At 31.7% G+C, this 16,599-nt stretch overlaps 1 protein-coding gene and 1 pseudogene across 1 annotated transcript; both read left to right on the top strand.

The window, feature by feature from the left end:
* Positions 1-6,418: 6,418 nt before the first annotated feature.
* Positions 6,419-9,739, top strand: LOC102583616 (alpha-farnesene synthase-like; annotated as a pseudogene).
* A 3,902-nt stretch (positions 9,740-13,641) lies between these two features.
* On the top strand, positions 13,642-16,205 carry LOC102577556 (reticulon-like protein B2). The gene is given in 5 exon segments (NM_001318541.1): positions 13,642-13,914; positions 15,077-15,257; positions 15,344-15,485; positions 15,619-15,688; positions 15,790-16,205. Coding segments are annotated over 5 exon segments (768 nt in total). The 5' UTR covers positions 13,642-13,709; the 3' UTR covers positions 15,960-16,205.
* Positions 16,206-16,599: the final 394 nt, after the last annotated feature.

Genomic DNA, 16,599 nt, shown 5'->3' with positions numbered 1-16,599 from the left:
TCAATAATTAATCAGATAAATTAATTTTTTATAAATGAATTAGAAAAAATCATTTTTATCGTTACATATAATCATTATCCACAATTATACAAAGGAACGTGTCTATGACCTTACAGTGGAAGTAAAAACGGACAACACCCCTCAATACCTACACTTTTAATGAAACTATTGACATTTATTGGTATCAATAATCTTGCAAATAGTATGTGACTTCTTAACTTTCGAAACTAATGATTCAACAAGTTAATTTCTATATATCACTGTTCAAATACTATACTTATTGAGAGTATAATTAAAAAAATTCTTTTGATATATTACTACTATTCATATTTCTAATTCGAATTCTTGAATGAATGTAAATTTAATATGAGCTCGATACATACTAGAGTTCACTTATAAGTTACAATACATTGGAGTCAAGCAGGAGCAGGAGAAAATAAATAATTGTGATGTAATGTGCTTATGATGTTCTTTAATTCTGAAAGGACTGACGATTTTACTTCTTTGTATAATTTAATACGATTTCTTTTGTAAGTTTTATTCTTTGTGAAGCTTTATGTACAAAACATATTTTTTTAGTCATTTTATGTCTTAACCATAAATTTTAAAGGATGAGATTCTTTAAGAGCAATATTTTATTAAGAATAAAAATATGTTTATGTATTTATCAAGAAAAAAAGTTTTGTGCAGAAATGTGAGAGGTTAACTATAGATGGTTTCAGAAAAAGTAGAGGCATACCAAAGAAGTATTAGAGGGGTTATTACACTGGAAATGGACATCTTTAACACTAATTTAATTGAAGTAAACATAATATATAATCTTACCTTTATAGGTTGATATCATAAAAAATTAACTCTGCGTTTTAAAAGAACAAAAAATAGTTGTTAAAAAAATGTTTTCGTAAAAAATATATATTAAATATATTTACATTTTTAAGCATATAAGCTTATATATATTTCAGAATAAATGAAAGGAAAACTTATGTATAGATACACATATAGATGAAGAGTTCAACTTATTAAATCAAACTTACCTTTTTAAATTAAAATAAGGGAGAAAATTGTCAAATAACCCCCTAACCTATTAGCCAATTCTCAACTACACACCAATACTTTACGGGGGTCCTATTACTCCCTAGATCTTTAATTTTTGATATTTTGTAGCCCTTAAACACTGACATGTCCAAGAAAGTGAATACACTTTCCTTAGGCGCGTAGATACTTATCTAAAGCATATAATCTGCATTTTAAATCCACATGTAAGATGAAATCAATCTAAAATTAAGGCTGCCAGTTGTAGCTTGCATTTTTTTGCCATTTTCTCGAAAAAATCTTCTTTCTTCTTCCTCTTTTCTGCCATTTTCTAAGCTTGAGTTTTATCATATTCCATTTCAAAGCTTACAATGGTATCTTCCATTTGAATGCCTGATGTTGTGGGGTTCGTAATCCTCTCTAATGCTCTCCAATTTCAAATTTAGTGTTCGAAATTTTTCTCGCCTATCAAAATTATAAATTTTTTTGGTACCGAGATTCATCGATAAGGTTTGAAATTTCTTCTCATTGTCGATGTCCATAATATAAGTTATTTTCCTCTTCAACTAATAAACTCCATCACTAGATCTACCCCTCAATATTTAAAAAATTATCAATTTTTACTCATTTGGGTCACTATAACTCCGTGTTCTTCTGCTAATAGAATAAGCTTAAGCAAAAATGAATGTTTGAAAAATTAATTCTTGAAATGGTAAAAAGTGAAGTACTAAGAAAAATCATTTCTGGATGTACAAAAATTACTTGTCATTGGAGTTGTATAAGAAAGATTGATACACAATTGAATCATACATATTATTGGTTAGTTTGAAATTAGAAATTTCATTCTCACTTAAAAGAGAAAAGTAAAGGAAGTGGGCTCACTGGATCTGAAATATGAAGAAAAATAAAAGTGATAGAAGTGGGCTCCGCGCGTGTATACAAAAATATGTATTTATCTAGTTAATGACAAAACATCAGCGTTTAAGGATTACAAATATCGAAAATAAAAGGTTTAGAGGGGTAATAGGACCCCCGTAAAGTACTAGTGTGTAGTTGAGAATTGGCTAATATGTTAGGGGGTCATTTGGCCATTTTCTCTAAAATAAGGTGAACAATTTTAGCGAGGTAGCTTCTTTTTCCAGAAGACCTACGATTTTTAAGCGATTTAAAATTGCAAAATATATAAAACATATGTACTAATAATAAACTAAATTAAGAATGAAATTTGATATATTTGAATTAAACATTACAAAGAATTTTTAGAATATTTTTAACACTCAATTATTCTAAAAATTAATTATTTGACGAATTTAGCGAATTATTTCTAATTGTGCGAAGCGCGGTTAAGTTCACTAGTTGATGATACCATTGAAGTTGCTTCAAAAGGTACTATCGATAGTGAAAAGTATCAAGGTGATGCGAGAGAAATACTAAAATTGAAAAAAGAAAGGTTGTAGATGTCGATCAAAGTAAAGCTACTTCATTAGATCGACAATTGGTTGTTGTCACTTTTGAGCAAAATTGTGCACACTCAATGGATGTTGTTACAAGTAATATTGGTGTCCAAACAACTAGCGAAAACAAAGGGAAAACGCCAAGAGTTATGGTTGATGCGCCGCGAGTTGGTTCAGGCCAAAAAATAATGGATTCAGGACACGAACTAATGGATACATCTAATGTTGAAGATGCTGAAAATTTTGGGCAGCATGCTTTGAAAGTTGAAACCAAGAATGCAACTAAAAATTGGATACTGGTTGCACACAAAAATTCAACTAGTAATCAGAGCCTTTCCCCGACTAGTCAAAATAATTCTCCATGTAGTGAAAATGGTGTGACTGAAAATTTTCATGACAGTGAGAAGAGGCAAGATATTAGTAATGCCTCAAGAGACCTATTATGTTCAAATAGCTTTGATGCTTTATCAAAGACTACTGGAAAGCAAGTAAAGTTAACAGAGAATGACAATGATTTGATCCAAGAAAATCAGGTCTCACCACCTACTTTGAATAGCAAATTACGTCTAGAAGCCCCCGTATTTGTGCCTAAATGTGTGATTGGAAAGAAGAATGAGTCAAGGGCCTTATTAGTGTCAAATACAATTGATTTGGGCGAGGATTCTCTTGATGAAGATGAGGAAGACAATATGCTTGATTTGGGCGAGGATTCTCTCGATGAAGATGAGGAAGATACGCTAGACATATGCTTTGATAGAGTGGCTAGGGAAGGAGATATATCACCTAGGCAACAAAGAAGTGGAAGCAACAAAAGCAAAAAGAAGACACATGGAAGTCAACATAGTTGGGACGGTAAAATGACTGAGGAGTTTATTCCAAGGCACCTACTGATGCGACAGGCAAAGCAGAACCATTTGACAATATAAATAGGTTCAACAAGATCCAATAAATCCATAAAGAAAATATGAATTATCAAGTGTTGTTGGATATGTTTGAAGAAGAAGACGAGAGAAAAATACTTCAAGTTACTTTTGATGGGCAATCAATCTTTTTAATTCATGCGTTTGTAATAGAAAGTTTGAGGCTGATAACTCAAATTTCTTCTTGATTGGCATATTTTTACATTATTTAAGCATCCCCATTTGTAATATCATGGAGTGTATTACAGACTCTGTGGTGATCTAAAAAATACTTGGTTCTCTCTAGCTCTTATTTTCTTCATGCTTGTTAGGTAGTAGACGTTAGGTACTTCATTAGGATTAGTAAGGTAAGGCCTAGCCCCCCTTGCTTGCACTTATCCTTATTGATATTTTTTATGTTTAATAAAAGGTCACTAGATACTGCCTAGTGATAAATTTGCGGGAAAAAAAATAAAAAAATTGTGGACACATAGAGTACATCAGCTTCGAACGTTTTGGTCAAATTCAAGTATAAATATTTTGGATATATAACATCGTCCATCAGCATTTTTTGCTTATGCGGCGGCTATGGCTGTTGGCATTAGGCATAAATGATGTTTGAAACTCAAAATAAATCACATTTATTTATATCTATTAGTCATTTATTATAAATATAAATATAATTTATAATTTATATCATAACTTTTTAAACCATTTAGATCTCATATAACGATTATTCTCACTAATATAAATTTTATTTTTACTTCAAATCGTGAATTCTTACTTTACAATTTATATTCATCAAATTCATTATTTGTTTGTTTAATCAAATTTATTACTACTTCATTTAAATCAATTTTTAATAAAAAATAATTTTCCATCAATATATATTGATTGGACAAGACAAATCATTGTGGCATTAATTGAAAAAAACAAGTTTCTTTACTAACAACTCGAACACTACAACTTATGTTCATTTTTTTTTATTGAATTAATGTTTAATCAATAAATGTAGTATTTTTTTTAGAATAACTTTGTGATAGTATATTATGCGGTTTAATTTTATAAACTTTTGCTTATTTTTGGTAAGATTGTCTAAAGAATTGAGATAATTTTAATAGTTTTACAAATTTTTGAGTTTTTATGTTTATGAGAAAACATACAATATAAAAAGTCCAAATTACATGCATGTACAAACAAACTTCAACTTCATATCAGGATTTCATGTCATGATTTCATATTATATGGTCAAACAGACCCTAAAAAAAATCAATATACTTTGGTCAATTAAACATGAAAAAACTAAAAAGATATTTTCCTCTCTCTTAACTAAACACATGAGTCTATGCCTTATCTTAATTTCTTTGACTACAATTTGTACTTTATAGTTCAAAATAACACCATTTATTTGAGTTTTTAGTCATTTATAATAATAAAAATAATAATACCAGTAGCCGTCAGTATCTTCCACATTGGTGCCCGTCATTGTAACAAACAAAATAGAACCTCAGGCTAATTAGTTCCACAACAGTAGTAATAGTTATGTCATTTGAAAATTCAAACTCAACTTACGTGATCATTTCATCGATGCTAAATTTTTTCCATAATTTTTCGGCTCATAGATATGTGTTTTTTCCAGAGTTTTTTTCACGAAATTTTTCTTAATAAGATTTTAACGAGACACGTCATATCTATTTGTATGGACATCCAAGAGGGGAGTGTTGTGAAATAACATAATTAAGGTGAATGTCCATAACTCGCAAGAAATTACTCCTTCTACTCTTCTACATGATGTATAGTTAACTCTCACGTCCATTAATCTCCGCTCTTAATCTTCATGGTTAATGTCATGTTATGACAATCTTTTGTGTACACTATAAATAAAGTATTAAAACATATATATATTGTGTACACTTGAAGACAGTTAATACTTAAAAGAATAAAAAAAGTTCTATCTCTTATCATTCTTTATCTTTTTACATTTCTTGTTTGCTGCCATTTTATAACATCAATGACTATTTTACTAATTGAATTTTCAAAAATGTCCTTTTTGCTTAATCTTCTCTAATTACTTACTTGCCAGTTGCAACTATTGTTTAAGAATAGTATACACAATATCGAAAATGGATAATGCAGTATGAGTTGTTCCATTGGAATATCCTAATAAAATTAGTAAAAAAGAACACTTAATTTATGGAGTAATTAGTTGCAATTTTCCGTTCTTTGGTGTAGGTAAGAGTATTAAACAATTTCGTCAATGGACACATGCGTTATTCAATACTAAAATTAGTTAAAAAACAAGCAAATTGATTATAATTTCCAATTTTTTGGGGATACAACAAACATGGATGACTGGAATACTAGTCATTAGTCATCATCTTAGCTTGGAGATTCTTTTATTTTGCAAGTATAATTTTTCTCATATCAGTGGCTCTTTGAACGCTGCAAGAGCTGGCATAGTTTAATACAACATTTTATTTTAACCGTGAACTCCCATCTTTTTGCTTCCATAGTGATTCGAATCCAAAAATTAAGATTGTAGGTCAAAAAAAGTATAATTTGTGAATATTGTTGTGATGTTTTAAAACACTGGTATTATACTTGAACTGATTGTTTAGACGGTCATACACTAATAAAAATTCTCTAGTGAAAAATATTTGGTGATTATTCTCACCAATATTTTGAAAAAATTGTTTTTCATGATGTTTTTTTTTCAGTGAGATGATTTGATCGAAAATGAGGGGAAATCATTTTCTTCAACACAAATTCTCATAATTTATGGTGAAAAAGAAATCGTTATTTCTAATAGTAATGACGTAACGTTTGTTAAAGTTTGAACAAATTAATGCTTTCAAATATATGAAGTTTCTTCTATATTGCTTTTAAAAGACCCTAATTTCATTTTAGTCTTTTTTAATATACCCCCAAAGAAAATACTAATTAAATGACATTGGCTCATTATTTATTGACCTTCTCCTTTAAATGGTTGTTATATATATGTACACTTGATGTACCTTCGAATGTACTCAAACCATGGCTTGCAGATACATATTATCCGTTATTCCAACCATGCAAACACAAAAACTTCATACTCTTAGTATTAAAAATCAAATTCAGCCTGAAACCAAGGTTTCTTCCTATAAACCAAACATTTGGAAATATGATCATCTACTTTCTCTTACAACTCAATATTCTGTAAGTATTTTCAAGTCCCATCGTTTATCAAAATCTAGATGTCTAAGGATGTGCTATCAATATTCTCATGTCTGGTTGGTCAAATTTTTATATTTTTTAGAAAACCAATTCCTTGAAATGAGGAAATTAAATAATAACTTTTCTAGTGGAAGTAGAAAAAATAAGTTTTATAAATGGACAAGAAGGAGTTACTCAAACGATAAACATTCCTAATCTTCAATCTTAAAGGTGTGGGTTTGAGTCACCAATGAAGCAAAACAGAATGGGAGCTCCTAAGGAGGGTCTAGGGGTAAGAAGAAGAAAAAGTTTCATCATAAGTGACATTTTTTATTAATTATATCTGTCATTTCCACCCTCCAATACACATCATCATCCTTGTAACCCCCATCCCACACCAGTCTACCCTCACATCTCATAATATTTGTCTATCTTATATATAAATGCTTCTAAAATTAATATTTTTTACTTATATATCGAACACGGAAAATTAAATTAAATAACTGTCAATTTTACTAGTAATAATAATTGGTGGTGCAGAAAAAGAAGTACCAAATTGAAGCTGAGAAGCTAAAAGTGGAAGTAATAAGTTGCACGTTTTCAAAGAGTGATACTCCAGTAGCCCTGCTGGAACTTGTTGATGAAATTGACAAATTTGGCCTCACTAATTACTTCGACGTTCAAACAAAAGCAGCTTTGGAAAAAACAATTATGTGCATGAAAAGTAGTAGTAGCACAAAGGAGAATAAGGACTTATATGCCACCGCATTATGCTTCAGACTCCTAAGGCAACATGGCTACTATGCTTCACAAGGTAATATAAACGTACGTCATATAAATTAAGACAGAGAAAAAGTATACGTAGTATATTAGAACGAAGAAATGACATTTTTTCGATTGTTGTACTACAGATATGTTAAAGGAGTTGTTAGATAGCAAAGGAACAAAGAAAATGTCGGATATAAAAACATTATTGGAGCTTTTGGAAGGGTCATATTTGAGTATGGATGGTGAAAATTTACTAAATGACATAAGATTGTTCACAACTAATAACCTCATGAATACTAGTTTTACTACTAATAATAAGGAAAATTTGAGCAATTATTTTCCATTGGCATGGAGAGTGAGATGGTATGATGTTAGAAGACACATAACAATGTTTGCTCAACAAGGCAACAATAACACAAATCAAGTATTGCTCAACTTGGCTAAACTTAACTTCAATATAATTCAAGCCACACACCTAAAAGATCTCAAAGACGTTATAAGGTACGCGTATTTTTTTTTTTTTTTTGTGTGTATTCCTCACCTCAACTATTTCATCGAATATCAAAGCAGATGAAAATCGATTATATTCTCGTCTTTTTATTACCAGATGGTGGAGGGATTTGGACATAGTTGAAGATTTGTTCTTTACAAGGGACAGGATAGTAGAATGCTTTTATTTTGCTGGAGGAATTGGCTCTAAGCCTCAACATGTAAGCATTAGAAAATGGGTTACCAAAGTGTTTCAATTGGTATTAATATATAATAGATGATGTTTTTGATATTTATGGTTCATTAGCCGATGCACAACAATTTACTCATGCCATAAACAAGTAAGTACGTTGTTAATAATAAATGAGTTTTTATTATAGTTTAAATGCATAAAATTAATATGAGATTTTTCATATTTAATTAGGTGGGATCCAAATGAAGTAAAATGTCTACCAGAGTGTATACAAATTTGTTTCAGAGCATTGTATGATACAGAGGAAGAGATATCTGCTGAAATTGATGACCAACAAAAAGGATGTTGCCCTTCAGCATTTGCTCGTCTGAAACAAGGCGTAAGTACATACTAAAGTAGTCTTAATATATACTCCCTCCGTTTCATATTTCGCTTCTTAAAAGTCAAACTGCATTAATATTGATCAACACTTTAAAATGTATTCTTTTCATCATATATATTAATATAAGAAGATTTGCAACTTATAGTATTTTTGAATAGTTTTCGAATACCTAAATTTTAATTTTAAAACATTCAAATTATCTCATTCAATTTAGCTTCGAAAAATCAATCAAATTGACTCTCTAGAAGCGAACATGACTAGTAAAAATGAACAAAGGGAGTACAATTAGTCCGACTCATTCAAATTCGAATTTTAAGATTGGTTTGACAGCAATAAGATTTGAAGTAAGTTATTTATACCTATTAAGTAGATTTTTTAATATAAATACACTTTCTTGAGCTAAAGTTATTGAGTTTTACCGAATCAGTAACTTTAACTATAGGTCCTCTCTGACCAGGAATTTCTTCATTATATTAACGAAATCCTTTTCTCTTTCTTTTCTAAATACTAATGGAAGCCGGAAATATAAACGTTATTTATTAGATTCATATTATTCAAATAAAATCCGTCGTCCAAATTATCCAATCATGTACTCGTGTTTTTCTTTTGTCTTATGTGTCTACCATGTGCTTATTAATTAACTTTATATTACATCTTTAACATGATTTTTTTAACCAAAGTTTGCTAATCTATGTTTCAATAATTCAGTGGCTCAACTTTTGTAAAGCCATGCTGGTGGAAGCAAAGTGGTACAATGAAGGCCATATATCAACACTTGAAGAGTATCTTAACAATGGGTGGATTTCATCCACTGTTCCATTACTTTCTGATTATGTGATTTATGGTTTCACAAATAATAAAATCACAAATGAATCACTTGATTCAAGCAAAAATTTCCAAGAAATTATTTACCACACTTCAGTTATATTTCGACTTTGCAATGACCAAGGTACCTCAACGGTAAGTCCTAGTTCAAACTTAATTTTACCTCATTCTATTTTCATCGTTCCTTATAGTTTTTTTGTCATAATATACGTAGGCGGAGCTAGAGAGAGGTGATGTTGCTTCATCAATTATATGTTACATGCAACAAGAAAATGTCTCAGAGGATATAGCTCGAGAGCATATCGAAAGCATAATTTTGGATTCGTGGAAGAAGATCAATTATCATTTTAATACACTTTCTACGTCACATCGAGAAATTGCTAAGCATGTAATAAATATAGCGCGAATGGGACATGTTATGTATCAATTTGGAGATGGATTTGGGGTTCAAGATGGCAAAACTCGACACCAGATCCTAATCAACTTGATGGAGCCTATTACATAATCATTTTCTAGCCTTCTAGAAATATGCTATATTCTGCATGATCCCTTTCGATTGTATGCCATAATAAAATCTTTCTAATAAATATCTTGTTGATGATTTGATTTTAACCTATTATTTACAATCTTTGTGTGTACTTAATTTTCGCCTAGACCTAACTCATTTGAAGTTAAGAAAAATGAATCATCGCGCTTGAATGAACTCGTTAATTATCAATATGTTAGCTTCCTATATTGTACACATGTCATCATACATTTCTGCAAGAAGCTAGTTATTTCCATAACTTGAACCTAGAGGCAATGATCATATGACAATGGTAAGTTTTTTTTTTTTTTTTAATTCATAGAATTAGTACAAAGGGTGATTATTTGAAGTATGAAAACTTGTGTGAAATTTTGTCTGAATATGAAGTGTGACACATTACTCTCAATAGAGCATATTCTTGAAATGTTCCACAAGAAGAGCATATACCCGAATAAACTATTCATTATGAGTTATGACCAAACAAAAACAAAAAAAATCAAATGGAATACAGAAATGCCCATTTTCTTCACTTACTTCATCTCTATTGAGCTGCTGCTGCGCAGAAGAAGCACTACTCCATGTTTCAGAAGGTAACTCTCCAATATCCACGTTCTCCAATATTTATGTATCATTATTGTATAGTTTAATCTGAGGTAACAATTTAAGTACTACTAATACTTTTATCGGTTTACTGATGATTAAATCGTGTCATAAAAAGTTATTTATATTTACGTGATAAATGACTTGATCGTATAAATATGTTTATACCGAGAGTTCATATATATAAATGTAAAGCCAAATATAGGTCCTTGAATTGGTAAAAGTGGTAACTAATTACAGATCTAGAATATAATAAGCTATAATGTAGCTAGCAGGGAATATTAGGACACCAAAATATCGATTGTTTTAGTCTTCTGTTATTGTGTTATAACAACATATCTAGAAAAGAGAAGTGACGTTCTTTGACCTTCCAGAAGCCTATTGTTATTCTTCCCCTTTCTTTTCATTCAACAACAAACGCCACAAGTCAAATCATAAAAAGAACTTGTTACCCATGGTTAGAATGGAGTAGAATCAAACCCTGACTATCATTTAAAAAGTTATAGCTAGATGATAAAAAAGTGTAATTTTATGTTTTAATTAAGTCTATCAAGCAAATGCCATGGCCCATGCATGTTCTATCATGGTTTTGACCTGGGCCATCTCAGTCCCTCGTGGGCCTTGCCATAAGCAATAGGAAAAATTACAGAAATCCACCTTTTAGTTTACTTATTATCATTATTCCCTATAAATTTTACAAATTTTCAAAATCCCTCATTTTCGCGCATCAGATTAATGTATCAGCGCTTATATTATTGTATCTCGCGCATCAGATTAATGTATCAGAGCTATATAAGTACTGATACATGCGCAAGATACAATAATATAAGCGCTGATACATTAATCTGATGCGCGAGATACAATAATATAAGCGTTGATACATTAATCTGATGCGCGAGATACAATAATATAAGCGTTGATACATTAATCTGATGCGCGAGATACAATAATATAAGCGCTGATACATTAATCTGATGCGCGAGATACAATAATATAAGCGTTGATACACTAATCTGATGCGCGAAAATGAGGGATTTCTGTAATTATAAACTTTTTAAGGGATAAATTATAATTTTGCCTTTAAAGTATGTGATTTCTGTAATTTGCCCTAAGCAAAATGTTGTCATTATATATGCAACAATTCTCCTCCCAATACATGCCTCATGCAACATGTTGTTCTTGACAATCGAAATCATGACTTTAGCTTTGATACCGCTTATTAGGATTACGCTTATCATCATACTAAAGTAAAATATATTCTCTAAATATAAAAACTTTTTATTATTAACGCTTGCTAATTTAAACATAAAATATGTAGCTAAACACTTAAGGGTATAACCTACTAGTTAAATGAAACCAATGCAAACCTTAAATACTTAAGTATCAGTTAATTAACTGAATGATATTAAACAGAGCATGGCGAAGATCAACTAGGTAACAATTGTCACTTGGGCAGTGGCAGTGCCACATGTATCAGGTGTGAATTGACATTTCTTTATCAAAAAATTACACACATATATATTCTTTAACTTTTTTTTTGTAGATTTATTCTTTTATTTATTGATATTCTTTAGTGAAAATTCTGATTTAATCGCTTCGAAATAATGGCAAGGCTCAAGTTAACTAGTTAAGAGAGCAAGTTGTCATTGCAATTTGCCTTTTAGAATCTTGTCCTAATTTACAACTCTGCTCATATTATATGGTTTGACCTAGTAGAACTAAAACAAACAAAAGGTATAATTGATCATTTTCCCGTATCGCTATTTAAAATTCGACGTATATCGTGTGAATATTGAAGCAAATCTTTAGTCTTAGAAAATTAATGAAAAATTCAAAATTGGCTTGCTGTCATGTGAATGAAGCAAACGTGCAGACAGGAATTAAAATAAAATATATTAAAGCTTATTCTCTTGCCAATAAATAATACTGTTCATCTTATTTTTTTTAAAAATCGAAGTGTATATACTTTTGCATGATGATCAGACGTGTTCCTCGAACGTGGTTTGCTAGTTGCACTGTTCCTTTATTTTTAAAATTCCTATTCCCATGGACAAATAGCTATGACTTATTTTAAAATAAGATATGTAGAATCGTTTATTTTATAGTTATAAGATATTATTTGATCTATTCTAATTTTTGGATTTACACTCTATTCTTTGTTGGAAATGTGTAGGGTTGATAAATTTGCATATTTCATAAAATCAATTTCATTTAACTAGTCGATTTTAGTAGTCTCCAACAAATTAATTTTACAACCATTAGTCTTGTAGTCTTTCTTACACTTCAGTTTTTGTAATATGAGTTGAGAAAAAACAAAAACTTGATATTCACTCGAATTAAATGATACAATGTGAAAGTGAAATAAATGGGGTGTATTACGAATCAAAGTCGAAATTGATATGGGCTTAATTATAATTATCTAACAGTAGACATTGACCATAGTGGACATTTGAAAAAAAATAAAAAGTAATAATGTAAAAGTAGGTTTATTGAAAAATTTAATTTTGATTCAAGTCATTTGAATCACTATATAGATCTATAATTTCATTTCTTGACTAAACTTAAGGACTAAGGAAGTTTCCACAATTAAGATGACGGACTATATAGATAGGCTTGAAAGTCAAAACATAATTACTAATGTTATCATAAAATGATAAGTATTTCTTTATGCTTTATCAGAAATTTCACATTCTAGCTCTGAAAATAAAATCGAGGTGCTTTATCCCAAAATTGACCTTCCTACTTGAATTTGAAATAGCCAAATTATAAATAGGAAAATCTAAAGATTTATGGACTTATTTCATTAAAAATAAAATAAAATGCCATTTTTGACCTTTGAATACGTAATGTATGGTGAACCACTCCGGTCTCCTCTTGTTATACCCGGCCCAAACTTATTTGGTCAATGAAGCCCAAACACCATTCCTGGCCCACTATCTTTCCTAATAAGCCACTTAGAATCACCCACGTGTCGACATTTTCCAACTTTACCGGAAAAGTCCCCGAACCGTGCGTTGTGCAGTCACGTAGAATAAACGACAACTTGACGCCGTCAAAGGAATCCAACGTCTCCCGTTTTTCCTCGAATAAATCAACTGACACACACCACAGTATTTCTTTTTCTTTTTTATTTATTTCACGGAGGCATTTCATCGATTTCCGTTATTTTCCCGAACCGCGTGGTTCGGAAACTAAGCCTGAGGTTTGGAAATCTGGCTCTTTAAGCCTTTCAATATTTTCCCTCTTTCACACACTTTTTGCAAGCGTAAGAATAAGTCACTCAAAAAGCACCCATCAACAAAAAATCCCCAATTGCCGGCGGCACACGTTAGTGAGATCGGAGTATACGATGGCCGATCACGCCGGCGAGCACGAATCAGTCGTTGAATCCGTCATGGAAAAGATAAACGACAAGTTGCACGACCACGATTCTTCCTCATCGGATTCTGAAGATGACAAGGAGAAAATATCGTCGGTCGATGCCGTCAAGGCAAAGATCTATCGTCTCTTTGGCAGGGAAAGGCCCGTACATAAGGTTCTCGGCGGTGGAAAACGTACATCTCTCTCTCACTCACAATATCTATTTTTCTCGCATAGATTTATGTAGTTTATGTTTTAAAACAGTATGTCTATACTTCAGAATGTGTTTAGATTTATTTGGCATTGGTGTTGAGATGCGCTTTAATTTCTTTCCTTTTCTAAAATCTGAAATCAGAGATCTATCGAAATAGTTCGACCTCCATTCATTCGTTCGTTTATTATGAAAATATGTAGCTAACATTTGGATCCAGGCGAGCGTTTTTCTATTGTTGTCCTTTTCTAATACAATATTATTCATTAGCTTCGCATGGATCTGACATTGGTTGTATTGTTATTTTTCATCATGAAGTATGATTGCTCGAATTGGATTCCTGGTGAATTCTTTCCTCTTTTCCTTTCCTTTACTAGTAGTGGTACATAGCCTCCCCACACATCACTGGTAGGATTACACTGTATATGTTGTTGTAGTAGTAGTGGTACATGGCGAGATTTAATTGATTACACTGCAAAGATACTATTTGATAACTGTAAATCAATGATGTACTTGCATGCTTCGATGTTACTCGTATTGGTAGTCCATGGACTGAAGAAAACAGTTCCATCAGTAGATTTTGTAGGCCAATTTTGAATTTTCATGTAACAAATGTATATTTGATATACAAATCTAACTTTGGAAGCATGAATTTCTGACTCTCGAAGAGCAAAATGATTTTTTTATGTCAAAAGTTCAGGGTGTGAGTATCATTAGATATTTATTTAAGCACGTGGAATTGTCCATTTCTCCTTTGAAGAGTTCAGGTTCCTTGAATGACTTGAAATTGACAGAGCTATTCTAGCTTTTCACACCCCCTTCTCTTTGGGCTTTGAGTCATAGTGCTAGTGTGCATGTGTCTACTAGGCACTTTTTAGTTTTTACGTGCATTAGTCAAGATTTGAACCTTTTATATGTAGGATTCATCTACTTTTGCTTTGGCCCAAAATAGCCAAGTGTTTTTTCGCCTCCCAGGTGTCTTCCACCCCATTTTTTTCAAACTCCTTTTTTTTGCCTACTTTTAAAGTTCATAGAATTTGAAGCTTCAGTAGATGTATCTGATGTGTAGTTAAACAGTTACGCAGTTTTCTTTTATATCTATGCGATTATGTTTATGTATCTAATTACTCAATTCTTATGGGCAGCTGCGGACATTTTTCTGTGGAGGGACAAGAAAATTACTGCCGGTGTGCTTGGGTTTGCCACTTCACTTTGGGTGCTTTTTGAGTTGCTTCAGTACCATTTGCTTACACTTGTTTGCCATATACTGATCCTTGCATTGGCAGTCCTTTTCCTTTGGTCCAATGCATCCACCTTCATCAACAAGTAAGTATACTCTTTATCTTCCTTAGTAATTTGTCTATCCAGATATACGTTAGTCCTTAGGATTAACCTTGAAATATATGCACCAGGTCTCCACCCCAAATTCCAGATGTCATTCTGCCTGAGGACATTGTCCTGGGTGTTGCTGCTGCACTCAGGATTGAAATAAACAAAGCTCTTGAAATTTTTCGGGATATTGCCTCTGGGAAGGAGTTGAAGAAATTCCTCGCTGTATGTTATCATGTCCTTCTTGTTGTATAATTCTCTCCATTATCTTGAGAGAATCAGCTTGATTACTACTTCCTGTTTAGTTCTTCATTTGAGTGTCACCTCTTCCATGCTTTAATACAAAAATTACATGCAGGTTATTGCTGGTTTGTGGGTTCTTTCTATATTGGGCAACTGCTGGAACTTCCTCACTTTATTTTACATATGTAAGTGATCTACTCTAATGTTGCTTACTTGGGTGTGTATAGGATGTATTATTCAGTAAAATTCTAATAGTGCGTGTGATCTCTTCTATCTGCAAAAACAGGCTTTGTATTGCTCCATACCGTCCCTGTACTTTATGAGAAATTTGAGGACCAGGTTGATGCTTTTGCTGAGAACGCTGAGGCAGAGATCAAAAAGCAGTATGCTGTTTTTAACGTCAAGGTTCTAAGCAAAATTCCAAGAGGTCCACTGAAAGACAAAAAGTTCTTATAGACATGAATAGGTGGCACCCTTTAGGTTCCTCTGGTTGTTGTGATTCAGTTATGGTAGAAAACCCTTTGTTTACTTGTTTTGCTTGATTATTACTAAACAGGCTTGGCGTTTTTGTGGTAGTTTTGAGTTCCAGATATGGTTTTCTTTTTTGTTAAATTTTGAAAAACTGCTGTAAGATTTTGGCAGTCATCATGTGACGTAAAACATCAATATGCAAGTGAGTGTTGCTTTAAATTATAAGTCAGATAATGGAAACACAACTTTGATTCTTGTTTGATAGCAACGCCCCTGTGAGTGGCTACTCTAATTCTGGAACGATGCAAATGTCATTTCGCATCTTTAAATTGGCTGTTCTACATATTGAGACCTTTGGAATTTGCCTTTTAACATTGATGCTTCAATGGCCAACTGGGTAACATTGAAATATCCACTGATTTTCATTACAGTTATTAGACTGAGTTACGATGGGAAATACTCAAGCTTTAGAAAAAAGATATATCTAAATCGTCATATTTTTGTGACTTTAATACCTCTAGGAAAAATTGTAAATTGGGAGCTATCCATTGTCTACTCGCAGTAGTTCTGATAGGCAATTTAGGTTATAATCATCGATAGTCTCAATCTGTATGAACCCAATTAC

Source organism: Solanum tuberosum, unplaced genomic scaffold (genome assembly GCF_000226075.1).
Source record: "Solanum tuberosum cultivar DM 1-3 516 R44 unplaced genomic scaffold, SolTub_3.0 scf00657, whole genome shotgun sequence".
Lineage (NCBI taxonomy): Eukaryota > Viridiplantae > Streptophyta > Magnoliopsida > Solanales > Solanaceae > Solanum > Solanum tuberosum.
The sequence above is the reverse complement of the archived record's forward strand: the minus strand, read 5'-3'. Positions and strand labels throughout refer to the sequence as shown.